The 27,478-nt window shown below is 43.9% G+C and overlaps 2 protein-coding genes across 7 annotated transcripts in view; one reads left to right on the top strand and one right to left on the bottom strand.

The window, feature by feature from the left end:
* The window catches only part of LOC137326252 (cytosolic phospholipase A2 zeta-like), a 101,777-nt gene extending 78,656 nt beyond the window's left edge, over positions 1-23,121 (top strand). For both annotated transcript variants that reach the window (XM_067991172.1, XM_067991171.1), the window contains 8 exons: positions 926-1,148; positions 4,838-4,952; positions 5,910-6,047; positions 7,049-7,156; positions 10,532-10,711; positions 19,142-19,308; positions 20,873-21,059; positions 22,103-23,121. In XM_067991172.1, coding sequence (XP_067847273.1) covers positions 926-1,148; positions 4,838-4,952; positions 5,910-6,047; positions 7,049-7,156; positions 10,532-10,711; positions 19,142-19,308; positions 20,873-21,059; positions 22,103-22,302 — 1,318 coding nt within the window. In that variant the 3' untranslated portion in view covers positions 22,303-23,121. The remainder of the gene's footprint in view (positions 1-925; positions 1,149-4,837; positions 4,953-5,909; positions 6,048-7,048; positions 7,157-10,531; positions 10,712-19,141; positions 19,309-20,872; positions 21,060-22,102) is intronic.
* Positions 23,122-24,534: 1,413 nt separating this feature from the next.
* The window catches only part of eif2ak4 (eukaryotic translation initiation factor 2 alpha kinase 4), a 140,423-nt gene continuing 137,479 nt past the window's right edge, over positions 24,535-27,478 (bottom strand). For all 5 annotated transcript variants that reach the window (XM_067991166.1, XM_067991167.1, XM_067991169.1 and 2 more), the window contains one exon: positions 24,535-26,603. In XM_067991166.1, the coding sequence (XP_067847267.1) occupies positions 26,549-26,603 (55 nt within the window). In that variant the 3' untranslated portion in view covers positions 24,535-26,548. The remainder of the gene's footprint in view (positions 26,604-27,478) is intronic.

The raw sequence follows: 27,478 nt of genomic DNA, 5'->3' as shown, positions 1-27,478 counted from the left end.
GACTGGGTCCGGCCGTGTCTCTGGGACTGGGTCCGGCCGTGTCTCTGGGACTGGGTCCGGCCGTGTCTCTGGGACTGGGTCCGGCCGTGTCTCTGGGACTGGGTCCGGCCGTGTCTCTGGGACTGGGTCCGGCCGTGTCTCTGGGACTGGGTCCGGCCGTGTCTCTGGGACTGGGTCCGGCCGTGTCTCTGGGACTGGGTCCAGGTGTGTCTCTGGGACTGGGTTCGACCGTGTCTCTGGGACTGGGTTCGAATGTGCCCCTGGGCTGGGTTCGAATGTGCCCCTGGGCTGGGTTCGAATGTGCCCCTGGGCTGGGTTCGAATGTGTCCCTGGGCTGGGTTCGAATGTGTCTCTGGGACTGGGTCTGGCTGTGTCCCTGGACTGGGTGCGTCTGTGTCCCTGGACTGGGTGCGTCTGTGTCTCTGGGACTTGGTTCAACTGTGTCCCTGGGACTGGGTCTGGCTGTGTCCCTGGACTGGGTGCGTCTGTGTCCCTGGGAATGAGTCCCGCTGTGTCTCTGGGACTGAGTTCACGCACGGTAAACAGCCACTTCAGGTGAGGTGCTGGAGATCTGCCTGCACCTGTGGACGACCCGGCAAACCTCAATGCCTTCAAGGAGGAGGAGGTGGAGAGAGTGTTGGCTGGAGGAGGGAAGGGAGGATTGTGGATGGGAATAAATGTTCTGATGGGTAGCAGTGATTTCACAATTAAAATAAGCAGCATATTGTATGTCAAGCCATTCCCAATGCTGGGGACAGTGTACACACCAGCAACCTGAAATCATTTGTTTTTTTGCGAAGTATCGCGATTCGTCACCTATAATAACCCTGTCGGGATTACCGTGAAGGCGTGCCTCGTAACATGTTAACCTGACAAACAACCTGCTGTCAGTTACAGGTCTTTAAACAATGTAACTTCTCACCAGGTGTATGTCTACACTGTATCAGGATACTGATTGGTCTCGCAAGGATATGAAAGGGCCAATCCTGCATGCCAAGAAGCAAGTGACCAAGGCCAAGACCAGCGTCCTGTCCAAAGATCGATTGGGATATTACATCAATGCTTTGGTAGAGAAGAATCGATCGGGGCAGAGTGTAACGGTTACAGACCTGTGGGGGCTCATCATTGAATCATTTCTAGATTGGAAGGTACTGTGTTAGATAACCTTCTCTCTATAACCTATTAAACCATGGCTCTCCCCTCCCCTGTGGTCATCCTGTACCATGTATGATGGTCATGTGAAAATGTACTGCTTTGTTTTGGGATGCAGATTGAAATGAATCAGTCAAGTGGTCAGAACCAACACTTCTATTGCCGTGGCCAGATGGGTTTTCTAAAATCTGAGCAGGAGATTTGACTGCTTGATCTCAGACTCAGGGCTAGAGCAGAGCGCAGGCACATTCCCATAAAGTTTTCCTTGGGTTCCTCTCGGACACCTTCCAGCAGACCGTGGCAGAGCCCTGGAAAATGATCAGTTGCCTTGCGTCTGTGTGGCTCAGGGAAATCTTGGAGAAACGAAACACAAAATTATTAAAGAAAGAACTTACATTTACATGGCACCTAATACAACCTCAGGACATCCCAGAGTGCTTTACAGCCAATGAAGTACTTTTGAAATGTAGTCACTGTTGTCAGTTTGCGCACAGCAAGATCCCCCAATCAGCAATGAAATAAATGACCAGATTGTCTGTTTTTAGGTGTTGGTTGAGGGATCAATATATGTCCACCTGAGTACTCCCTCAGTACTACACTGAAGTGCCAGCCTGGATTAGGTACTCAAGTCTCTAGAGTTGAGCTTGAACTCACAGCCTTCTGACTCAGAGATGAGAGCCACAGCTGACACCTTGAAATCTGCTGTAGGCTGGGAGGGGAGCCTAAAAGATTAGCATCATAAGCCAACTTGCTTTAGAGGCGCACTTTGGTAGCTGGGAATAGCGTCCTGTTTGAGGCACACGGGCCCTCAGTATTCCACTGGTGGTTTGGATGACGTGGCCCATTCCCAACGATGAGGACGAACGAGGCTGAAAAATACTGACTGAAGCACCCCACTGATAATCAATGGCTCTTCAGGTGGTTCTTTAGGTAATCACAGAAATATAGCAGATGCTTTGAAAGCTTATAATGTAATTAAAAAATAACAGGTTGGATTTTGTTCTTGTGATGAACGTACGAGGCAGGTTGTGATTTTATTTAAGATTGGGAACATCGCAATGTTTTCAACCTGGTGCAGTCGTCATTGAAATCCCAATAGCTAGATCTACGTGACTACGTCTTGGATTTTATCCAGGATGTGTACACTAGTTCCGTGTGCTGGTCAGTGGAAGACCCGGTGAGCCTATCTTACTAATGCTTCAAGCAATGCAAAACTTAACTCCTCTATAGACCACAGCTTCTTAGAAGATCAGCCATTAAAGGTGATGCATTTGTCTGTAAGCTTGGATTTGTTGACACCTTAAAAGGGACTTGCATAGACTAGGCGTTGTATTCCCTTGAATAAAGAAGATTAAGGGGTGATCTAATTGAGGTGTTCAAGATGATTAAAGGAATTGATAGGGTGGATAGAGCGAAATTATTTCCCCTGGTGGGAGAGTCCAGAACAAGGGGTCATAACCTTAAAATTAGAGCTAGGCTGTTCAGGGGTGATTGTCAGGAAGCACTTCTTCACACAAAGGGTAGTGGAAATCAGGAACTCTCCCCCACAAAAAGCTGCTGAGGTTGAGGGTCAATTGAAACTTTCAAAACTGAGATTGATAATTTTTGTTAGGTAAGGGTATTAAGGGATATGGAACCAAGGCGGGTAGATGGAGTTAAGATACAGATCAGCCATGATCTATTAGAATGGCAGAACAGGCTTGAGGGGTTGAATGGTCTATTCCTGTTCCTGTGTTCCTTCCTATGTTCCTATTGACTGACCCAGACAGAAATAATCTTCTGACACAATTAATGTCTGAATACAGCAAAAAAAGGAAACCATCTAGGATGTCAAGGAAGTATTTTATTGCCCATTCTATGTTGCCCTGAAGGCAATAAGAGTCAACCACAGAGTGGGACTGGAGTCACATACAGGGTAGACCAGGTATGGATGGCAGGTTCCTTTCTCCGAAGGACGTTAATGAACTTGTTGGATTTTTCCGACAGTCCGACAGCTTTCCTGGTCTTTTTCTGGTGCCAGCCCACAAATTACCAAATTTAGTGAATTCAGTTTCACAGCTTATCATGGTGGCAATCCATTGCCATAACCACTGGGCTACCATACCTGACACAGACACCAAGACACAGCTGATACGAGACCAGTCTTACTGTGTTTATGTAAAGTCAACTAAAAAATTATAATACAGAAATTTGGCATATGATGAAGCTTTATTTTCATCAGTCTGTGGCAGGCATTTCTGAACAAATTGGCACTTTTTGCAGTTGATAATGCTGGCAGATTCATCTGGGGATCTAATGCATTTCACTTACCATCTTGAGGCATGGGTAGACCAATGTGATCTGGTAGTGCAAGGTACAAGGGGCGCCTTTTCCAATTATTGATTCATATCAATACCTGGGAATTCTGACTATTTGAAGCCTTAGTTTGGACACAGGATCATGTCAGGAGGGGGTGAAAACTGCTGTCATCTCATCCCAATGTAGGTTACGGTGCTAGTGTATAAAAGGTGTGTTCGAATAGTTCACCTGCATGGTCCAGAACCCCAAGCCATGTCCGAGATTTAGGATCAAACTGAGGTGGATTGTAGCAAAAAAGGAAAAGAGTTAAAGGGAGGGAGGGCTCCTGCTAACACTGACCTGTCAATCAACATCCTAGAGGTGGAATCAGCCTCATTGTAGCCACATGCCTCCTTTAGATGAAGATCTGGATTAAGCAGCTAGTGGTGAGTAAGCCTGGTATATGGAATAGACTTAGGAATCTAGGATATCAAGATGGTTGTCTCGCTTGCTATCCTCCATTGATTCTTTCAGTACACTGAAGGATAAAGGCTGGAAAAGCAATGGGAAACTTACCAGTGCCCTGAGAGGTTAAACTCTAGCAACACCCACCTTACCTAAACTTGAAGATCCCTAAACCTTTGCTTTTGTCTAGGCTTGGGTACATGAGTTGTGCCCCTACAAGGGGAGACGGGGTATGTTATGTATCAATACTGGCATCTGTCCCATACGCTATGGTGAGTTATGCTGCGCCTTATGCCGCCCAAGAGAAGTTCTTGGTAGCTGTGGTCTGCGTAGTGAAGACCCAGATCTCTGGGTGGGAGAGGGCAGAGGAGGTAAGCAGTGTGGCTTTGGGTCGAGATTACTCCAAGATGACACATCTAGATGGGAGATTGGAACTGAGTCAATCCTCTGTGACACATTTAGTAATCCAGTATCCATGACAGACAATACTCCAAGGTACCGTTAATAATTGAGCAGCCAACCTGGCTCCTGGAGGCGAGACCTGTCACTGGGGGCTGGAATTATTCCCTTGCAGCTTCCAATAATCCAGCAAGTCAGAGCCGTGACGGGTAAAGTGGTCCCAGCTGGCCAAGCAATGGGAAGCTCTGGGAGATTAAACTGCTGCAGCACTTGGGGATCCCTAAGCTTTTGCTGTGGTCAACCTCCATTAATATTCTCTGAGCTTCAATACGTGAGCTATGCACCTACACTCTCAGTGTAAGGCAAATAGAAACACTATTTATCTGTAACTTGTTTGGGAGATGTCTGGATGTGGTGATGGGTTTCCAAAAAGTCACGTTCACTCAATAAAAATGTTTGTTGCCTTTTACACAATAAAGGCAGTAGCTGTTTTAAATAATCAGTAAGGGTGCATGAATGCTAAAAGTAATGTCTTTATAATCAGGAGAATAAAATCAAGCTGTCAGACCAGCAGAAAGCTGTGAGGAGGGGGCAGAACCCATTTCCCATCTACGCCAGTCTTAACGTGAAGTCGGATGTCAGCGCTAAAGATTTTGGAGGTACAGCTCTTATAACTCAGCAGGAATCCCTTGAACTGAGAGCCAGTCAGTTCGGGATTTGGAGCCTCAGTTAGATGTGTAGGAGGAGCTGCCTGTTGCTTATTTGCCTGTTAGGTATTGTGCAGATTGCTTCAATCCAAAGGGAGGAGAAGTAGAAACCGATCAGAGTGCCCTACTAGTCAAGTGTAGTGGAACAATACATCAGAGTGCCCTGTTAGTTTACGGTGACGGGAGATCGTATCAGAGTTCATTATTGAACTATTGTGGTGAAAGGGAGACAATCACAGTACCTTACTGGACACCAGGGAGAGAGTACCCTATCAATCCATGGGGTGGGAGGAATGTATAATGAGAGAGTCCTATTGATGTTGAGGGGAGAGTGTAGTTGTTGTCTATGTGCCTTTTCTGTGGTGGAGGTTGGCAATTGGTGCACTTCACACTTTAAGCTTTCTGTGCGGGTAAATTGTACCAGTCCATGATACACCTGCCTATCCCATCACATCATTAGGAGAATACCCTGACAGTACTTGAGTAATATTGAGAAGGTCCCAGTATCATTTCTTAAAAGGGCATTGTAAGGTGACTGGGCAGTGCACTGGCCTTTCAGTTCTGGGATAGAGTTGTTGTTACTCTGCAACCAACCCCTGGGAGCACTTGATGCTGATGCTGGGTGACTAAAGTGGAAAGTGTGCCATTCCCAAGCACTAACACCCCCTTACCTTGATGAACGCAAAATGAAGTTTTAAAAGAGGACGTCATTGTTTACTTCATCCTCTGCCTCTTCCTCCTTCCTGCCCAGAAACAGTGGCCATTGCCATTTCATGAGCTGAGAGTCTTGGGGTTCCAGGTCTGTGTGAAAATGGACCTTCTATTTCAATATGAAATGCAACTTGGTGAAATAATTTTATTTAAAAAGACCACCAGCCAACAGGAAGCAGATTCTTCTGTCTTTTACAGAATGGTTTGAGTGCACTCCTTATGAAGCAGGACTTCCCAAATATGGAGCTTATATCCCGATTCAGCATTTTGGCAGCAAGTTCTTCATGGGATACCTGATAAAGAAATGTCCAGAGATAAAAGTCAGCTTCTTGGCAGGTACAGTTTGCAATAAACTGAAGTCCTAAAATAACAGTACATATATATTTATACGTTATATGTGGAGTAATGGCTGCGTGGAGAAAGTGTGTGCTTTAGTGTGGGTTATATGTGGGGTAATGGCTCCTTAGGGGAGGATGGGTGCTGTAATGTGGGTTAAGCAGGGACATAGGAACATAAGTAAGGCCAATCAGCCCCTCGAGCCCGTTAAACTGACAGGTCTGTAGTTTCCTGTTCCTCCCATCTTAAATAATGGAGTGATATTTGCAATTTTCAAATCCAAAGGCACAATCCCAAACCTAGAAAGCTTTGGAAAAGTATGACAAAGGCATCTGCAATTTTACCACCAGTTTCTTTTAATACCCTTGGGTGGAAACCATCAGGTCCTGGAGATTTGTCTATCTAAAGTCCCATTATTTTCTCCATTACCACTTATTTTTAGGTTACCTCCTACTGCTAGTATTTTATCCTCTTCCTCTATTGCGAAAACAGATACAAAGGGGTCAATTTTAAAGTATTAATTTAATGAGTCTGCCGTTTCCTTACTATCCATTATAGTATCACCATATTCCCCCAGAGTTATATGTGGAGTAATGACTCCTTTGGAAAAGTGTGTATTATAGTGTGGGTTGTATGTGGATTAGTGGTGACTTAATTTGTGTTGAATTAGCTGATCTCAGACATGAGAGGGAGCGCTACAATTGGAAGCGGTGCCCCTGGGTGCGAGAAGGGGGGGGAAGAAAATCATTCAAGGTTCTCACTCCTGATCAGTATCCAGTGACTCTGGCTAGAACGTGTGTGGAATGAGGCTGTGAGGTTTACTCGCAAAAACACAGGCAACCCCACACGTGAAGAATGGTTGCTTAAGTTCTTGGAGGGCTGTCGGTACTGCAACACAACATGAGTCTGTACCCCGGTTTGGTGGGGGGGGGAGGGGGGGGGGATTCTGCACCCTCGGGGGAGCTAGATAAATGAAAATGATCCACCTCCGTCCTTTGCAGGCCTGTGGGGCAGTGCCTTTGCAGCTAACCTGGAGGAGATCCTGAGGGAGGTGATCGGCACCTCTAACACCTGGATGCAGAACCTGCACGACGCTATCAGGGTGACAGGTACCATTCAGTCTCCTTGTTATATAAAAAAGGTCAATAATTCCCAGCCCTGCCATTTGTACAATTACTGACTGGGATGCAGGAAGTATTTCTTTGAGCAACACCGAGAAGCTCTCAAGTCATGAGGCTCATGATTGAGTGGATCATCTCTGATGCCCTCGTCCCCATTAAAACCATTACTTTCTCTCACCCTAGTCGTTCCCCCTGGTATGGTTCCCATTTCCACTTCTTTAAGTCCAGGGGACGCAGACTTGAACGTTTATGGCGGACAACTTGTTTAGCCATTCATCGCCAGATCTGGCTGGACCATGGAAAGCACTATCGGGTCCTGCTCTCCTCTGCCAAAACTGCATCCTGGAATGCAAAAATAACCCCCGCCTTCTCTTCTCCACTACAAAACCCCTCTCCTCTGCCTCCTCCACCCTCACCTCCAACAACAAGTGCGAGGAGCTCATGGACTTCTTTGTCACTAAGATTGAGACCATCCGTTTAGCTGCCTCTGCCGTTTCCCTCCCTACCGCAGTACTGAAACGGCCCTTATCAAAGTCACAAATGACATCCTATGTGACTGTGACCGTGGTAAACTATCCCTTCTCATCCTCTCGACCTGTCTGCAGCCTTTGACTCGGTTGACCACACCATCCTCCTCCAACGACTCTCCTCGGTCATCCAACTAGTGGGACTACGCTCGCCTGGTTCCATTCCAATCTATCCAGTCATAGCCAGAGAATCTCCTGCAATGCCTTCTCTTCCCGCTCCTGCACCGTTACCTCTGGACTCCCCCAATCATCTAAACTTGGCCCCCTCCTATTTCTCATCGACATGCTGCCCCTTGGCGACATCATCCCAAAACACAATGTCAGGTTTCACATGTACGCTGGCAACACCCAGTTCTGCCTCACCACCACCTCTCTCAACCCCTCCACTGTCTTTCATTTGTCACACTGCTTTTATGACATTCAGTATTGGATGAGCAGAAATTTCCTCCAACTAAATATTGGGAAGACCGAAGCCATTGTCTTCGGTCCCTGCCACAAACTCTGTTCCCAAGCCACCAATTCCATCCCTCTCCCCGGTCACTGGCTGAGACTGAATGAGACCGTTTCCAACTTTGGGGTCGAATTTGATCCTGAGCTGAGCTTCCAACCCCATATCCTCTCCGTCACCAAGACGGTCTACTTCCACCTCCTTAACATCACCCGACTCTGCCTCTGCCTCAGTTCTTCTGCTGCTGAAACCCTCACCTTTGCCTTTGTTACCTCTAGACTTGACTATTCCAAGGCTCTCCTGGGCGGCCTCCCACCTTGCACCCTCCGTAAACTTGAGCTTATTCAAAACTCTGCTGGCCGCATCCTAACTCGTACCAAATCCCGTTCAGCCATCACCCCTGTGCTTGCTGACCTACATTGGCTCCCAGTCCGGCATTGCCTCGATTTAAAAATTCCAGCCTTGTGTTCAAATCCTTGCATGGCCTTGCCCGTCCCTATCTCTGTAACCTCCTACAGCCGTCTGAGAAATCTTTGCTCCTCCACCAATTCTGGCCTCTTGCTCACTCCTGATTTTAATCGTTCCACCATTGGCAGCCATACCTTCAGCTGCGTGGGCCCTAAGTTCTGGAATTCCCTCCCTAAACCTCTCCACCTCTCTACCCCTCTCTTCTCCTTTGAGATGCTCCTTAAAACCTACCTCTTTGACCAAGCTCTTGGTCACCTGTCCTAATATCTCCATATGTGGCTCGGTGTCAAATTTTGTTTGCTAACGCTCCTGTGAAGCGCCTTGGGACGTTTTACTACGTTAAAGGTGCTATATAAATGCAAGTTGTGTTGTCACACCAAATATCACAAAGTCATCATCTTGTTATCCGCCATTTCTGTTTTTAAGAGTATATTTGTGTTCCCAGAGACTCAGAATGGCTAGGAGTGAGTAATCATAGAATGGTTACAGCACAGAACGAGGCCATACCGGCTCTTTCTAAGAGTTAATCCAATTAGTCCCATTCCCCTGTTCTTTCCCCGTATTTTTTCCCTTCAATTTTTTTCCCTTCAAGTATTTATCCAATTCCTTTTTGAAAGCCACGACTGAATCTGCCTCCACCACCCTTTCAGGCAGCCCATTCCAGATCATAACAACTCGCTGCATAAAAAAAGTTTTTTCCTCATGTCGCCTTTGGTTCTTGTGCCAGTCACCTTAAATCGGTGTTCTCTGGTTCTTGACCCTTCCGCCAATGGGAACAGTTTTTCTTTATTTATTTTATCTAAACCCTTCGTAATTTTGAACACTTCTATCAAATCTCCTCTCAACCTTCTCTGCTCTAAGAAAAACAACCCCAGCTTCTCCAGTCTATCCACGTAACTGAAGTCCCTCATCCCTTGAACTATTCTAGTAAATCACAAGTTCTAGTAGAACTTTTCTGCACCCTCTCGAAAGCCTTCACGTCGTTTTTAAAGTGCGGTGCCCAGAAATGGACACAGTACTCCAGCTGTGGCCAAACCAGTGTTTTATAAATATTCAACATAACTTCCTAGTACTCTATGCCTCTATAAAGCCCAGGATCCCGAATGCTTTTTTAACCGCTTTCTCAACCTGTCCTGCCACCTTCAAAGACTTGTGCACATATACCCCCAGGTCTCTCTGTTCCTGCACCCCCTTTAGAATTATACCATTTAGTTTATATTAGCCTCTCCTCATTTTTCCTGCCAAAATGTATCACTTCGCACTTCTCTGCGCTAAATTTCATCTGCCATGTGTCCGCCCATTCCACCAGCCTGTCTATGTCCTCTTGAAGTCTATCACTATCCTCCTCACTGTTCACTACACTTCCAAGTTTTGTGTCATCTGCAAATTTTGAAATTGTGCCCTGTGCACCCAAGTCCAGGTCATTAATGTATATCTAGAAAAGCAGTGGTTCCAGCACCGACCCCTGGGGAACATCACTGTACACCTCCCTCCAGTCCAGAAGACAACCGCTCACCACAACCCTGTTTCCTGTACTTAGCCAATTTCGTATCCATGCTGCCACTGCCCTTTTTATTCCATGGGCTTCAATTTTGCAGACAAGACTATTATGTGGCACTTTATCAAACGTCCATATTATGGACTTTCTATGAGTTTAATTACAGGGCTGCAATTAAACTCATTAACAATGAAAGCAAAGCCTGTGTGGTTTATAAACATTGTTTGTGGTTTAGAAACATCGTTTGAACCCTTTAGTTCAGGGCGACTTGCAGGCTTTTACTGGTTCTGTACTATGCATAATTTTTAGTGACCTGTACATTATAGCTACATTTCTTGAAGTGATTCGTGCTGCTAAGTTTCACACTGATGATAAACCTTGTCTCCCTCTCCTGATCTGAAGGTGATGTGTTGTTGTTCCAGATGAGCATTCGCAATCAACTCAACTTCAAATGCGAACGATCATTCCAGCCCGCATGCTGGACACTATAGTAAAGAATTTATTTGTGTCACGCCTGACAGCGGCTGAGACCTTCAACTTCCTACGTGGCCTTTTCCTGCATCGGATGTACGAGCAGAACCACAACTTCATGAAGGGGCAAAGTACTCTATCTATCTATCCATCAAGTTTTGTGCTTGTATGTCTATAATGCTGCAATATTGTGTTAACGCTCCAGCATTGATGCTAACTATATGATATCACTGACCAATCTGAACCCAACATCAGTCCGTGCCAATCTTGTGACATCAAAGAACAGTCAGGTCCCCAGAACAGCACATAAGACAGCCATTTTTGTGATTTTTTTTTAATTAGCTATTTATTTTTAAATTAGCTATTTATTTTTAAATTATCTTTGGTGCTTTTCTCTACTTATCAAAGGAGAGAAAAACAGGAATGAAAGACAAATAGAAGTGGAGGAGAGACAGGGAGAAATAGAAGTGGAGGAGAGAGAGAGAAATAGAAGTGGAGGAGAGAGAGAGAGAAATAGAAGTGGAGGAGAGAGAGAGAGGAATAGAAGTGGAGGAGAGAGAGAGAGGAATAGAAGTGGAGGAGAGAGAGAGAGAGGAATAGAAGTGGAGGAGAGAGAGAGGGGAATAGAAGTGGAGGAGAGAGAGAGGGGAATAGAAGTGGAGGAGAGAGAGAGAGAGGAATAGAAGTGGAGGAGAGAGAGAGAGAGGAATAGAAGTGGAGGAGAGAGAGAGAGAGGAATAGAAGTGGAGGAGAGAGAGAGGGGAATAGAAGTGGAGGAGAGAGAGAGGAATAGAAGTGGAGGAGCGAGAGAGGGGAATAGAAGTGGAGGAGAGAGAGAGGGGAATAGAAGTGGAGGAGACCTGGGGCTTTAGGAAAACAAAATTTTGATGGTGGCAGGACAAGTTGATACAGCTCTTAAAAAGCATTAGGGATCCTGGGCTTTATAAATAGAGGCATCGAGTCCAAAAGCAGGGAAGTTGTACTCAATCTCTATAAATTACTGGTTGGACCTCAGCTGGTGAATTGTGTCCAATTCCGGGCACCACACTTTAGGAAGGATATCAAGGCCTTGGAGAGGGTGCAGAGGAGATTTACTAGAATGGTTCCAGGGATGAGGGATTTCAATTATGTGGAGAGGCTGGAGAAGCTGGGATTGTTCTCCTTTGAGCAGAGAAGGTTTAGAGGAGATTTGATCGAGCTGTTTAAAAATATATGGGGTTTCGATAGAGTAAATAGGGAGAAACTGTTTCCACTGGAGGGAAGGTTGATAACCAGAGAACACGGTTTACGGTAATTGGCAAAAGAACCAGAGGCGATGAAGAAAAATTATTTTACGCAGCGAGATGTCATGATCTGGAATTCACTGCCTGAAAGGGCGGTGGAAACAGATTCAATAATATCTTTCAAAAGGGAACTGGATAAATACTTGAAGGGAAACATTTGCAGCGCAACAGCAGAGGAATGAGACTAATTGGAAAGCTCTTTCAAAGAGCCAGCACAGGCATGATGGGCCGAATGGCCTCCTGTGCTGTGGGATTCCATGATTCTAATTATCACTGTATACACGATTCATTATTGTGTCCCCTCCAAAATAGAAGATGCACCAAATGAAATGTCAAATGTCACCATTTTGGGGGGTTTGGGTAAGGAGAGAAATGCCACCAAACCTCCCCAGACTTGAAAATAAATCTCGTGGAGTGTGAGCAGCTGCTGTTGGGCACAGCCTGAAAATAAATTGAGAACCAGTTATCTGAAGAAACCTACTGTCTCTTCCCCACCCCCATCACAGCATTCAACCGGCTCTCAAAAGATTCCAAGCTTTTGCCTTTCCTACTCTACCCAAAATTCCATTCTAAGTGTTGACCGCTCTGTCACACAAAATAATCACAGAAGAGGAAGGCCATTCGGCCCATCTTAGTTCATTCATCCAGAAAGACCCTACCATCCCCTCATCACGGCATCGCATTGTTTATTCATCTCTTTCAAGGATTTGCCTCCGCTACTTTACCTGTGAGTCAATACTGTAGGGACAAAAGACGCAGTGTGATTTTATTATTTAACATGGGGAAATTCCATTTTATCTCAACACGGTTTAATTTTATATTTAATTTAATGGGCTGTTTTTCCTAAAGCAACTTCAGGCATAAACCATGGCTTTGTAAAAAAAAACAAACATTTATTATACACTAGAAAATTGTCATTAGAATTAAACAACATCTTCAATTAATGCACGATTTAGAATTACTTTAACGATAAAAAAACTCACCTTCTGACTCCCCAAAATACAGACCCTTTTGGAAAACAAAAGTCTATCCTACGCTAACCCTTTAACGAAAGTTTTATATACTCATGGTTGGCTCAGGCTTGTCGATGCCCTCTAAATATCTTGATAGACGAGTTGTGTTGTAGCACATGGACAGGTCAGTCGTTCCAGAGGCAATCTGTAAGCCTGCAACCAGGTGGTGCAGTGGTGAGGTAGAGCAGTGAGGAAGCACACTGGCTCCACGTGGCCAGGATTTTTAGTCTTTTTAATTTTGAACCACACCGCTGGGATGGTTCCTTGCCAACAATCGGCTTCTTCAATACAACCCCAGGATTGATTGACATTCCATTTGTTTTCTTTCAGTATCTTTAATGTGGTCAAGTTGTATAGATCTCCAGTCCATCTGGAGCCAGGTTCTGCAAGTTGCTATGGTGACCTGTTCCTCTTTACCTGGTCTTTCCCGAGGTGTAATTTAAAAGTCCTTTGTGTTTCAGTGATTTTCCATTTATATAACTTCTGTTTATCCTTTTACTACACAATCCCCCTCTTGAGGCGCAGTGGTAAAATGGTTTACCTTGCATTCCAAACCTAACAAGTTACATTAGTGGGTTAGGCATTAGGTGGCAAAGAAAAAGTTACAATCAACACGGGGGTGCCTTCCACCACATCAAAACTATGTAACACCAGGGAACAGTTCACTCTTTCTCCTCTGATCCAGTAGCTCAGATTCTTTTGCAAGGGTTTGAGCTGGTTTATGTGCACCAATTATAATTGTCATCACCGTAGGGTTTTGGTAGGCCACAGGTGATACTCTGTCCGTAATGATGTGTGGGCCATTCCAGCTTGGTAAGAATTTCTTCACTTTTGTATTGCGTTTACGGTAATTGAAGTAGAATAGTTTTTCTCTAATTCTGTATTCTGTTACTGTTGACTTTTTGTCACTGTATGCTTTCATGCCTTTAACACTTATCTAGGTTTTTCTGGGCAAAAGCAAATGTATCTTGCAGGTGTTGTCTTAAATTTATTACATACTGAGAGGCAGTTGTAGCACTTGCTAAATTTATATCATAATTCTTATTCAGCAGATGTAGGGGAAAAATCATTTCTCTTCCTGTGATCATTTCAAAAGATGTAACACCGGTAGATCGAACAGGAGTTGCTCTAATAGCCATTAAGACCAGTGGGAGTTTTACATCCTAATCTTTTCCAGATGCAGAGATCTCCTTCTGGTTTTGTTTGCGTGTTCCACTTGTCTATAGAGGTTTGTGGGTGATATGACGTGTGTAGCTTTCTCAGTATTCCCAGTATGTTCCACACATTCTCTACTACTTATCCACTGAAATGGAATCCCTCCATCCTGATCACATCCCCCCCCCGGCCCCCCCCCCACCGATTGCTTACTTCCCTCTACATAGACTAAGTTTCCTCTCTGATCCGCTCCAGCATTGCTTTGTGCGAGAAAATATTGAAGTCCGCTGGAGAATTTAAGTCTCCAAAAGGACATCTAATCCTATACTTTCTCTTACCAAAAGAAAAGGCCAATTTGTGTTGGTCTTCTGGATCTACTTTCACTGTTAAAATCCATTGGCTATGTCTAGAGTAGTCAGATACTTAGCCCCTGCTATTGTAGTTAGGCTCTGGTCCGAATAATTCATAGGCCAGTGTGACAGAGGCACCTGTTGCCTATAATCTATTGTTAGCCTCCATTTACCAGATGGTTTTAAAACAGGCCAAATAGGAGAATTATAGGTCAAATTACATTCTCTAATGATATTTCTCTCCATCAGTGTGTTTAATATTTCTTGTAGATTCATAACGTTAAGGGTACTCTGTACTATCGCACAAACATAGTTATTTTTATTAGGATCTGTAGGTATTTTAGTCACATGTGGATCGGTTTCATGACAATCATATGGCAAAAAGATCCTTAAACTCCTGAAACATTTTCCTCAATTGTTCCCTCTGGGATTTTGATTCCAAAGCATCAGAAGCTTCAATATGCCGTTGTATCATTTGGTCAAATTCAGGAGAATCTTTGTCTCCTATTTCAGCCTTTTCCTGAATTTCTTTTGAAAATCTTCTACTGTAACTGAGCTCATAATATTAATCACTTTGGTTCCACTGTCTGACTGGTCTTTCTTCCCATTCCTTCAGACAGAATTAAACATTCGGGTTCTATTTTACATTGGTGAGTATGATTCACATAATAAGGCCAAATCGATTGAATTGCAATTAAGCCTTTAGGGCTAGTGCTCACTCTGTCAAATTCACCCCCTCTAGTTAGACTTTCTGGCAATTTCCTTATAACAGGTACATCCAGTTCTAAATCATAAAATGATTCTCTAATATGCACTCCAGTTTCAGTGTCTTCCTCCAGAACCATAGCTTTGGATCAGAAAATATATGACAATTTCAGAAAATGTGTGACCATTTTACTCACATCGAGTTCCGTGAATTTCTAAACCCATATCAATAAATTGGGTACTGGGTGCAAAAGAGGGCCACTGAATTAAACATCTCCTGACTTTCGATAATCATATGTATTTTTACTATAATACCATGTATTGATCACTCTTTGTGTGAAGAAAAATGTTCTAAATTTGCCTTTTACCTGTGTTCACAAGTGAACACAGGTAAAAGGCAAATTTAGAACATTTGTTCTCATGGTTTAGTTTGAAGTTATTTTCTGAATCTATCATTTCTATTCCATTAACTATATTATACACCTCCATAAGATCAACTCCAGCCTCCTCCTTCCAAGGCTGAAAAGTCTCTAGTCATTCATCATAACTCAGACCTCGTGACTCTTCTCTCCACTGCCTCCCATGCTTGAAATCTCCCTTGTGTCTCAGTGACCAGAACTGGGTATAGTACTCAAGGTGTGGCCTGACCAGATCACTATACAATTTGAGCATGGCTTCCTCTATAATTAAGCATTCTATTGGTTTTCTTGATTGCTGCTCTACGATGGGTGGACATGTGTCAAATCTACTAAACCCTTTTTCTATCACCCTCATCTTTAGCTTTTTCAACACCATTCACTAGATACTCATGTTGGAAGTTTTTCTTTCTATGTGCAATACTTTACATTTCTCCATATTTAATTTAATTTTCCATATTTATATATTTCTATTCATATATTTTATCCAACTTATTGTATATTTGTCAAGCTGCGTCCCCACGATCAACTGACCTTCATAGTTTGGTATTATCTGCAAGTTTGGACTAACTTGCATTGAGTTTCTGAATCCAAGTCATTAATGTAAATTAGAAACCATAGAGATCCCCACAATGAGCCCTGAGGATCTCATTCAGCAACCCCTCCCACTTTGACATTTGCAGGGCTATGGGGAAAGAGCAGGAGTATAACTAATTGGCGAGCTCGTCAAAGAGCTAGCACAGACACAATGGGCCGAATGGCCTCCTATTCTGTATCATTCTATGACATAACTCTTCTAACCAGTACCCATTGTTTTCTGCCCTTTATCCAATTTTTATCTACACCCAAGATTTGCCCCAATGCTTTGAGCTTAACTGATATCCTCCAATGTGGAACTTTCTCAAATGCCTTCTGGAAGTCTAGATACAGCACACAGAGTTTCTCATAGTCCATTTGGGATGTCATTTCCTTGGGAAAAAAGTCAAGGAGGTTGGTCATACAGGATCTTCCCTTTCTAAATCCATTTTGCCTGTTCTTTATTAGATTATCATACAGGCAATCCTCAAGTTTACCCCTGATAACCAGTCTAATAATTTTTTATGGTATTCACAAGACTAATGGGTCTGTACTTGCCTGCATCTGTCTGTCTCTCATTTTGAAAATAGGCACTATGTATTCAATTTGCTAGGACCCCGGTGTTTATTGACTTATTCATACTGACCATGAGTTCCTGATGAACCTCCTCCCATGTCCAACTTAATACTCAGCCTTGGCTTAGTGGTAGCACTCGCACCTCTGAGTCAGAAGGTTGTGGGTTCAAGTTCCATTTCAGGACTTTAGCACCTAATCTAGGCTGTCAGTCCACACAGTGCTGAGGGAGTGCTACGTTGACAGATGTGATTCTTACTGATGCTACGTTAAACTGAGGCCCTGTCTGCCTGTTCAGGTGAACATAAAAGATCTCGTCACATTTTTTCAAAGAGCAGGGGTCTGGTGTTCTGGCCAACATTCAGGGGAAGCGAGATAAATGCATGAGAGGGGAAGGAATAGAAGGATATGTTGATAGGGTGAGATGAAGTAATGGAGGAGGCTCTGTGGAGCATCAGCACTGGCGTAGTTCCTGTGCTGTAAATTCTGTGTAATTCTACATAACTTTCATCTCTCAACCAAAACAGGTTAATTAGTTATTCATCTCATTTGTGTTTGTGTTGTGCACAAATTGGCTGTTTGCCTAAAAGAGTGACTACACTGCAAAAGCAATTTTCTACCTGTGAAGCACTTTGGGACGTGCTGAGGGCATAAAATATACTAGATGTATATATACTGTCGCGTTCCGGCAATCCGGGGAGCGGTTCACGAGGTGTGATCACAGGTGGTCATGTCCGTGCCACTGAGCTTGAGAGAAAGAGTTGCGGTTCACTTTAACAATTAAGTCAGAATCAAAGTAACTTCAAACAAAAGCAGTTTATTTTGTCTAAACTGAACAAAGTATGACTGGCACTAAATAGGGATATGGCAAAACAAGTACGGCAATTTAACAACAAGCGATAATACAGAGAACGGGAGTATGGCAGAAGTCTTAAAGAGCCTTCAATCAGCATCTCTCTCTGATCTGGTTGATGACCGTTGTCCTGCTCTGGAGCTAGTCTCTATATAGTAACATTCTTTGACCACATGGATGGGATCAAAACTAACAATCAGCTGAGTCTGAAAAATGCCTATTCTTCATATGATTAGAAGTTATTTCATCGCTTAGGTCAGCTCTTGACATGTTTGTGGTTCCTTTGACCTTATTTATCTGGTCTTTGTAGCCGAGTCTTCAGCTGATTGTCATCAGTGCCATTTATGCTTACATACACAGAATTAAGATTTGGGTCCCGGAACAATGGGAAATCAAAAGGACCTTGGTTACATTTATCATTACTCTACCTTCCCAGTGGTCACCACTACCTGACCTAAACAATGCCATTGCCCCTTTGTGAGCTATAACTTGTTTGGGGGCATCAGGATCCCCCTTGGGAAAATAGTTATCAGCGATATGTGTTATTAGTCTGTACTTGGCCCTACGCTTTCTCAACTAACCATCACAATATCTATCCATATATATATATATCCCCGTGAGAATTTATTTGTTTTGAGCTCTTTTAGCCTGTCCAGGATTTTTAATTCATTTATGTCACAGCTGTTAATTCTACTTAGATTGTTGCTAATTAAGACCATGTTGTTCATGGGTTCCTGTGAATAATTGAAGGAAGTAATCATGTAGTATGTTTATTATCTTGTGCTCATCCAGTTTCAAGCCCATTTAATTTTTTTTTCCAAAAAATATACTTTATTCATAAAATTTGCAACAGTACATACAATACAGTTGTCATATTACATTCCAAACGTACACAATATAGATTATGCAATTTGCAGGTTACATCAAGTTCAATGAAACACATTGGACATAATTACAGTTCATGACACTCTAGGGTGCCTCATTGCATCACAATCAATACAGGTGATTCATTACAGATACATTACAGATTTATTACGAGTACATTACATCAATTTGAATTTTACATTCTGCCCGAGGGGGTTTTTCCCTGATTGCAGCCCCTCAGCATACAATGGCGGGAAGGCTCTAAACGGTTGCCTTTCCTCTCACCTCTTCTCTGACTGCCCTTTTACTATAGAGCAAGACATTTTTTTGCCTTTCCGGGTTCCTCAGCTACCCTTCAAACATGTTGCTGCATGTTCTTACATTTAACCCACCTGTCTCCTTGCAGGATTTGTAGAATTCATTTTTACTTCGCTTCTGATTATTTTATTAATCCATTTAGGGTCTTGAGTATTTAGTTTGTGCCTGCTGATACCAGGTATGTAGTAATCCTGCATGCTCAGCATTATGCCTTTAAAGGAGTTCTACTTCACACCTACTTAGTGTTGAACAACCCCCTCCCATCAGTTTAAAAAGCTGTTTCCTCATATACTTGAAGTTAGCCCTTTTGAAAAGACACACCTGGCTTTTGGTCCTTGGTGTCTCATGCATCAAGTTTTGTCATGTTGACATTAATTTTAGGATTGAATTAAACAATTTGCTAGTTTATGCCAGTTCTTTTTCAATTATGCCTTTTTTATTTTTTAATCTTTTAGCTACGCACCTGGACTCCTCTCCAAATTATCTGACGCCAATGGCAAACCAACTGTACCTGGTTGATGCTGGATTTTCGATTAATTCAGCATTTCCTCTTGCCCTGCGGTCACAGAGACGAGTTGATGTCATCCTGTCTTTTAGTTTTAGTCGGGGATCACCGTTCAAGGTGAGGAGAGGGGGTCTGTGCAAAGTGCCATGACAGCATGGTGTGCGACCTAACTATGTCATCTATGTACCACAGTCCCGTCCTGCTTGTTATACATTTCTCCCTAGGGAGCAGAATATACACAGTGCTCAATTTATGAACAATGGAACTTAAACTTATTTGTTCCCTCACTTAAAAAAAAGATCTAGAATCTGGATACAAGGGAGAGGATGGGAGTTTGATACATGGCACGTGCTTTATTTCTGTATTATGTGTATGGTATCCTGATGGTTATGGTTGTGGACTAGCAACCCAGAGGTCAGGAGTTTAAATCATACTGGGGCAAGCTGTGAAATTGAATTCAACAAATCTGGTAATTTGTGGCCGGCCCCAGAAAATGCCCTCAGTTACGACGTTTTTATTTGTTTTTACTGTTGTATTATAGTTTGTTTCCTTTTGGCATTTTGTGTGTGTTACAAATAGTGAAAGTTGCCAGAATGTCACAAAACCCCACCTGGTTCACCGATGCCCTTCAGCAAAGGGAACTGGCCACCCGGTCCCACACTATGTGGTTGTCTCTTAATGCCCTCAGGGCAACAAGGAATGAGCAATCAATACAACCTGCTGGCGTTACCTACATCCCAGAATAAATCAAAAATATACAGTCAGTGAGACACAGTTGAGAAAAGGACACTGTTCTTTGTTTATTTTCTGCTGCGTACCGTGGAGAAATCCATGGTAATCCACACTTCGCAAACACACGTCCTCTTTAGCCAAGGGTCTCGGCCGATAATGTTTGGTGAAGTCTTGAGGATTACTCTAATGACCATTGTCCTGGTCAGGGCATCCCTTAACTTGTCTCACACGTTCCATCCACACCAACTATTTAAACATATCTCCATGTAGCCAGTTTCTGCCAACAGACTTATCCACAGTCCAAATTCTGTAAGAGATTAACTAAAAACATCTGGACTTAAAATGCCCTTGGTTCTATCCAAATGGAAGAATAAAGTCAAATGCAGTGCTGATAGTCATATGCTGTTAACAGTCAAACCCTTGGAAAGGTGTGGGTGGCTGATCACTCATCAATACTTACGTTATTGTCCTGGTTAAGAGCAGCAACATTAGGTTTTGACCTTCAGTTGAACTAAAAGTCTGGACTGTTCTTACATTGTGTGGTTGTCGATAGACAGAAGGATGCAAGAAAACTAGTGAACTAAGGGTTATGTTATGTGCAGAATGCCACAAAACGCTGTATCAAAGCATAGTGTAAACCTCTTCCACATTTCAGTACCTTTGTTACTCTAATTCCCTCTCCCCCCACTAATATTAATCAGCTGAAAACTTAGTAAACTGAGTAGCCAGGATGTTCCCTGGAGGTGTCAGCAGTCTAAGGGTTAAACACGTTACTAGATATATACTGCCCAGTGACTGATACATTGATAACTTTACTCAAACCTATTTTTGAAGCCCATAGGTACATTTTTCAATTATATCGCAATGTTGACTGTAGACAGACACTACTACCAGGTAATTAGTTTTAAGCTTATGTTCTCCTCCTTTCCCTCACTCCGCTCCCACCCAGGTTCTGAAGAAGACTGAGGAATACTGTGTAGAACATGATATCCCTTTCCCAAAGATTGATGTGCCAGACATACTTGAGCAAAGCCTGCAGGAATGCTACGTCTTCACGGATGAAAAGAATCCCAGAATTCCCACAGTGATTCACTTCCCACTCACAAATGCCACATTCCGGAATTACAAGGCCCCAGGTGAGGGTCTATGTCCAGTAGAGAGCACTTAAAAAAAAACCATGTTCAAGTATAAAGAATGGCAAAGCATTTTTTTTTAAGAAATTCATGGATTTTTTTTCATCTGAATAATTGAGACTATCCACTTGACTGCCTCAGCCTTTTCCTCTCCAACTCTCCCAAACTATAGCCCTGATATACTCCCCTGCCCATGAAGCTTATCTCCTTCATAAGATCCATCTTCTGCACCCTTCCAGCCCAATTCCCCATCATCCAACCACCACTCCTTGGCCCCGAGCTCAATGATATCAGTGGCTCTCTTTCCTCAGGCTGTCCCCATTTGGTTTTTAAACCGGTGTCATAACTGTACTCCTCAAAAAGCACCCCTGTCCTCTCCCACTACTGTGCTAACTCTAACCTTCCTTTCCTCTCTTAAGGACCTCGAATGTGTCTTCACTACCCAGCTCTATGGACACTTCTGTCATCTTTACATCACCCCCCCCCCCCCAAACCCATACTGAAATCCTTATCTGTGTCTTTATTAGCTCCTGGTTTAATTTTTCCAACGTTCTCCTCGTTGGCTCCTAAGTTCTACATAAGCTTGTCGAAAGAACCTCACCCACATTCTCCTTGCACCAAATCCAAACTCCCCTTATTCCTGCCCTTGCCATCCTCCAGTGGATTGAATTCAAAATCCCCATTCTCCTTTTCAAATCCCTGTATAGCTTTGCTTCGCCTGTCTCTACAATTTACTCCACATCACATACCCGCTATTTTTTCAGTCGTGTCTTTTGCCTTCCCCTGACCCCAGGACCACCTTCAATGGTCTGGATATCTATGCTATCCGTTGCTATCTCTCCTTACTTTCAAAATCTGCCTCGTAACCTACTTCTAAGATCATGCAAAGCTTCCAACGTTCCTATTGCTGTTCAATCTTTGTTTTCTGCTCTGCGAAGTGCCTTAGGATGTATTACTATGTTAAACACGATATATAAATACAAGCTGTTGGCAGTAAGGAATCTGAGCAGTGTTTTATCAGTCACTGCTGTCTGTATCTATTGTAGGCGTTGAACGTACGTCTGAAGAAGAGAAATACTACGGCAGTTTTGTCCTGGAAGCCGAGCAGTCTCCATACAGCACCCTGCAATTTACATACACCGCTAATGATTTCGACAGGCTGGTTGATCTGAATTGCTATAATGTGATGAACAATAAAGACATCATTTTGATGGTCTTGAAGCAGGCGATGGCCAGGAAGAGGTAAGGAGCCGCCGCCTCAACTCTGGAAGTGTTACTGGACTGAATGCTGAACTGTGGAACAATCCTTACTCATTCAGCTTCATCACTTGGTTTATTTCAAGCTAAATCAGCTATTTGTCTCCATGTTCATTGATTTCCTTGGGCTGCCGAGCACTGGAACAGAAAAGTTATCGAGGCACCTGATCGCAGGCCTTGGTCCGTGCTGCTGTGAACCAGCCACTGGTAATTACACATGTGATCCAGGAGTGTCCCTCCAATGTTCTTGTTCATCCTTCCAGTGGAAAAGTGACATTCCTGGGATTTGGAGCTTAATATACATCCCAGCAGTGTCAGTGCCCCAGACTGTCTGACCTCTCCACTACTTTCACCCTTTGCTCATTCCATTTATTACAACTAAATGGAGTATTTTATATATATATATATAAAAAAAACAAGCAGCTGTTGTATATCTTGTGTAATTCATGTTGAAACCATTCAAATATTCGTGGAACTATCTTGGGTAACTGTCATAACACACATGTTAACAGTAGAAGTGAGAACAAACCAATCAGCTAAAATGTCCCATCATCTGAGAAAACAAAAAATTACTGTATGCTTAAATTCTCAGGTCAGCAAGGTTACTGCAACTTGCAATTTATGTTTGAATTACAGATTATTTAAATGAATTATCTGTAGGCATTTACCATTTACTGGACACAATTTAATGAAGAGCTGCTGTTGCACTTGTTAATCAACTCTGGGAGCACCTCCGACTGAACAAAACCCAATTCCCTTTTTGTAAGATGTAAAATTCTTTGGATTTACATTAAAGTGATTCATCGTAGACTGGGGTTAGTTCTCCTCGGCTCACACCACACCATGAAATACACAAGACACATTTGACTTTGAGAAATTTATGTAAGGAGATGGTCAGTGGTTGAAAAGAGTGGACAAGCTGAGGTAAATCAGAAAGTAATGGTGACTAGGTGAAACCAGTCTGGGGTTTTAAGGCTTGGCTCAGTTGATGGCACTCTGGGCCTCTGAAGCAGAAGGGTGTGGGTCCAAGCCCCGCTATCTTGAGCATATAATCTAGGATGACCCTTCCATACAGTCATCGGTCATCTCATTGCTGTGCACAAACTGGAAAAATTACTCTACAACAGAAGTGGCTATACTTCAATGTGAGGCACTTTGAGACATCCTGAAAAGTGCTATATAAATGCAAGTTTGTTCTTTAAAAATGAGATATGGAATTCTAGTTTGTAGGGACTTAAGAAAGATGGTGCATTGAGTCTTGCTACCTGTACGATTGTATATTATGGAGAAGGGAGGATATGCAACAGCAATGACCAATAGAATAATGATGGCAGCAGAGGTGAAAGATTGCCTACCAGATATCTAATCTTTTCTTGATCCTGCCCTGCACGGAGAGGGGTGCTGGAAGAGCTCCCCTCACCCTAGAAGCAATATTCAAGTCTTGCCTTTTATAGAGTTGAGTTGCTGAGGAGAAAACAATTTGGCACAAAAAAACCCAGCAAACTTCAGTGGAAATGTGGGAGTTCTATTTGAGATAAGAGGAAAATAGCAAAAGCAAAGAATGAAACAACGCAGAGGAAGGATTGAATGGAGGCAGAGATGATGTCTTTTGCAAATCCAACCAACAGCTATGAAGAAGCTTCATTGAGAAGCTGAAATGAACATTTTGTTTATAGTGGAATGCTTTTGTCAGTATGACTTTGGATGATTTGAACGTTAGTTCTGAGGTAAGGGAACACTTAACTTTATTTAACTGGTGTCAGCCATAAGGCTGCTCAGATCAGGTATAGGGAATGCAGAACTAAGCTCCCTTTAATCTGACCTGAAAAAAGTGCCCTAACAACCATTTCTGAAGAGTATAGCCCTTCTTCCCAGCTGCATCAGTGCTAGCTTTCCAGTTCCCACACCATCCTGGGCTGGGAGATTGCACATTAGGACAGTGGGTCCACACACACAAGAAACAAGGTCGAGAATGTTCCAATGTAATTTGCTGATAAGATTTTTATAACCAGCCAAGAGGAGAGACAAAACCATCAAGACACCATCAATCTGGGCTAGATTTGATAATCCGCTGTAACAAAAAGACCCACAACTCTAACGCACAGCACTGCCTGCTCCTTCACACACACATGTCCTGTATGTTTTGCCAACTAGAGCCTTTGGTACCTGGTGTGTGCAAGAATAAAGTCAACAAGCAATAAGATACTGAGAAACTTCAGTGCACAGTAAAACTATTTATTCTTTTTCTTTAAACCTACAGAGAAAACAATTAAAATTCACAGCGTCAAATCTCACGCTTAAGAATGATTTAAATTTCAAGTATAAACACAAAATATCCTGGCCCTGAAATTCCCTGGGGGCTGCTCCGATCTCCTGCCAAAATACCAGCAGACACCCCGGCAAAATGAGGTCCCACTGATCTGCTGCCAAAAGTACAACAGGAGATTGGGAAAAAACCCACAGAACTTCAGGGCTCATATTTCCTTGTTGCTGTGATTGTTCAAACAGCAACACCAGCCCCTTCCCTTCAGCACTAAGGCCAGTAGGAAAGCTCCAGGTGATTATAGATACTCCATGATTAAATACAATGCCTACAGTTAATATTCTTCATCTTCAATTATTCCCAGTAGCTGATCTGCTTGGTGACAGTGATGCAAGGCTTCACTCAGCAACCTATATGCCGAAGAAGCTGAGAAACCAGATTGCAAAGTGAGTGACCCAAAAGAGGGGCAGTCCAGTTTAACTAAATTGCCAACATGTCTTATTACAACTGAGCCACCCAACAATAGTTTGTTTCAAGGCCGATCAAACTGCAGCTCATCGATGCGGTTCCAGTGACTGCCTGCACACGGGGTGCCCTTTTGTTGAAAGGGACAATCTGCTAATTGGATTTGGTTTAGGAAAACTCGGGGTTTAAAATCGTACTCCGTGATTTGTAACTAACCCACATGTGTAAAAATTTCTCTCCTCAGGTTAACACATTCACAACCAGGCACATTCCAGAGCTCCTGGCACTTTCTGCACTCACCAATCCAGGGAGGAGCATTTTTTTGGTGTTGAGCACAACTGGTTAAAAGCTAGGAGCTCCTCGGGTATCAAAGAAACAGACAGTCTGAGAGCAGCACGACTAGACGCTAAGAAGATCAGCTATTAACTGACCTAGCTGCACTGAGGTCCTCTTTAATCCTGTGTACCCTTCAAATTCAGTACAGTCTGATGGAAAATTGACTTCCGATGGCCAGGGTTAAATTGGCAGTGCCATCAGTGGATGGGGCCCACTAGGAGACGGACCAGTGGTTTTAAAAGGCACTCTTTCCCACTCAGAGTATTGTAATTTTGTTCTACTCAATTAGCCTGCACGGCTGTCCAAGCAAAATGGTCTCAATGCAAAGATGCAGCTAGAAAGAGCAGATGGTTAAAGATGTGGTATCACTGCAGGCTTAGAGTGTCACAGCAAGCACTGGCTGAGCCTCCAGAGGTGAAGGTGCCCTTTCAGAACTAAAGGCTCTCACATCTGAGGGCAGGGAAGCCCAATGTCTCTCCCAGCAGGTTGGTATGCAACCAATTTCTGCTGAACACTGCCTGACTGGGGAGAGCGAGTGGAACGGCCCTGTAACCCTGCTGATCTCGAGGGGTGGGCAAAGCAACGTACTGTATACAAAGAAAAGACGCAGCAACCGTTCACCAACGCATTTCAGAGAGACGGTAAGCTTCTGCCTCGGAAAGGAACGCTCTTGGTTAGGTTAGGACTGGTAGGGTCACACATACCAACAGTGCCTCGGTCAAGAAAGCACACAGCACTTTTAACGTGAAAGGACTTGGAGCTATTTCACACATTGATATAATGCTTTCTGTTGGAATGGATACAGTGCTGTGATGCCTGCCACAGTCCAATAGCCCATTGACACTCTCACCTAGGCTCGTACTGGAAAAATGGCCACTGGGGACTACTCGAGCTTCCCAGAATCTGGAGTCGCCACCTTTGGGTGGAGGGAGAAAGTTAAGGACTGTGAGAACAGCGCACCACAACACGGCGAACCGCAATACGCCGTACCGCCGTGTCGGGCAACGAGCATAATGCCACTTTCCTGATTATTCCTGAAACTGGTGCTTCACAGTGACTAGAATAAAGAAACCCAGATATCATGATCCAGCTCGCCCATTTCAGTCCCCTATCACACCGAACTGGTCAGTGCAACCCTTCTGGACAACCTTTGAACCGTGAGCCGCACTCACTAGAACAGAATCTTGTAGTCGTCTCTGTAACTATACAGAACCAGGAATGACACCCTGTGGAGACACAAACAAACAGCAAAGTTAGAGCTAACTGTGGATTACAGGACTTGAATCAAAGAGTTAGAACTACCTGTAGGGTACAGTCCCCGGATCACAGTTAGCGCCACCTGTAGGGTACAGTCCCTGGATCCCGGATAGCCTCACCTGTAGGGTACAGTCCTCGGATCCCGGTTAGCGTCACCTGTAGGGTACAGTCCCCGGATCCCGGTTAGCGCTACCTGTAGGGTACAGTCCTCGGATCCCGGTTAGCGTCACCTGTAGGGTACAGTCCCCGGATCCCGGTTAGCGTCACCTGTAGGGTACAGTCCCCGGATCCCGGTTAGCGCTACCTGTAGGGTACAGTCCTCGGATCCCGGTTAGTGCCACCTGTAGGGTACAGTCCCCGGATCGCAGTTAGGACTACCTGTAGGGTACAGTCCCCTGATCCCGGTTAGTGCCACCTGTAGGGTACAGTCCCCGGATCGCAGTTAGGACTACCTGTAGGGTACAGTCCCCTGATCCTGGTTAGTGCCACCTGTAGGGTACAGTCCCCTGATCCCGGTTAGCGCTACCTGTAGGATACAGTCCCCGGATCCTGGTTAGAGCCACCTGTAGGATACAGTCCCCAGATCACAGTTAGAGCCACCTGTAGGGTACAGTCCCCGGATTACAGTTACAGCCACCTGTAGGATACAGTCCCCAGATCACAGTTAGAGCCACCTGTAGGGTACAGTCCCCGGATTACAGTTACAGCCACCTGTAGGATACAGTCCCCGGATCACAGTTCGGACTACCTGTAGGATACAGTCCCCGGATCCCGGTTAGCGCTACCTGTAGGGTACAGTCTCCGGATCCCGGTTAGCGCTACCTGTAGGGTACAGTCCCCGGAT

The sequence above is a fragment of the Heptranchias perlo genome, chromosome 10 (genome assembly GCF_035084215.1).
Source record: "Heptranchias perlo isolate sHepPer1 chromosome 10, sHepPer1.hap1, whole genome shotgun sequence".
In the NCBI taxonomy this organism is placed as follows: Eukaryota; Metazoa; Chordata; class Chondrichthyes; order Hexanchiformes; family Hexanchidae; genus Heptranchias; species Heptranchias perlo.
This window is presented reverse-complemented; position numbering and strand designations above follow the sequence as displayed.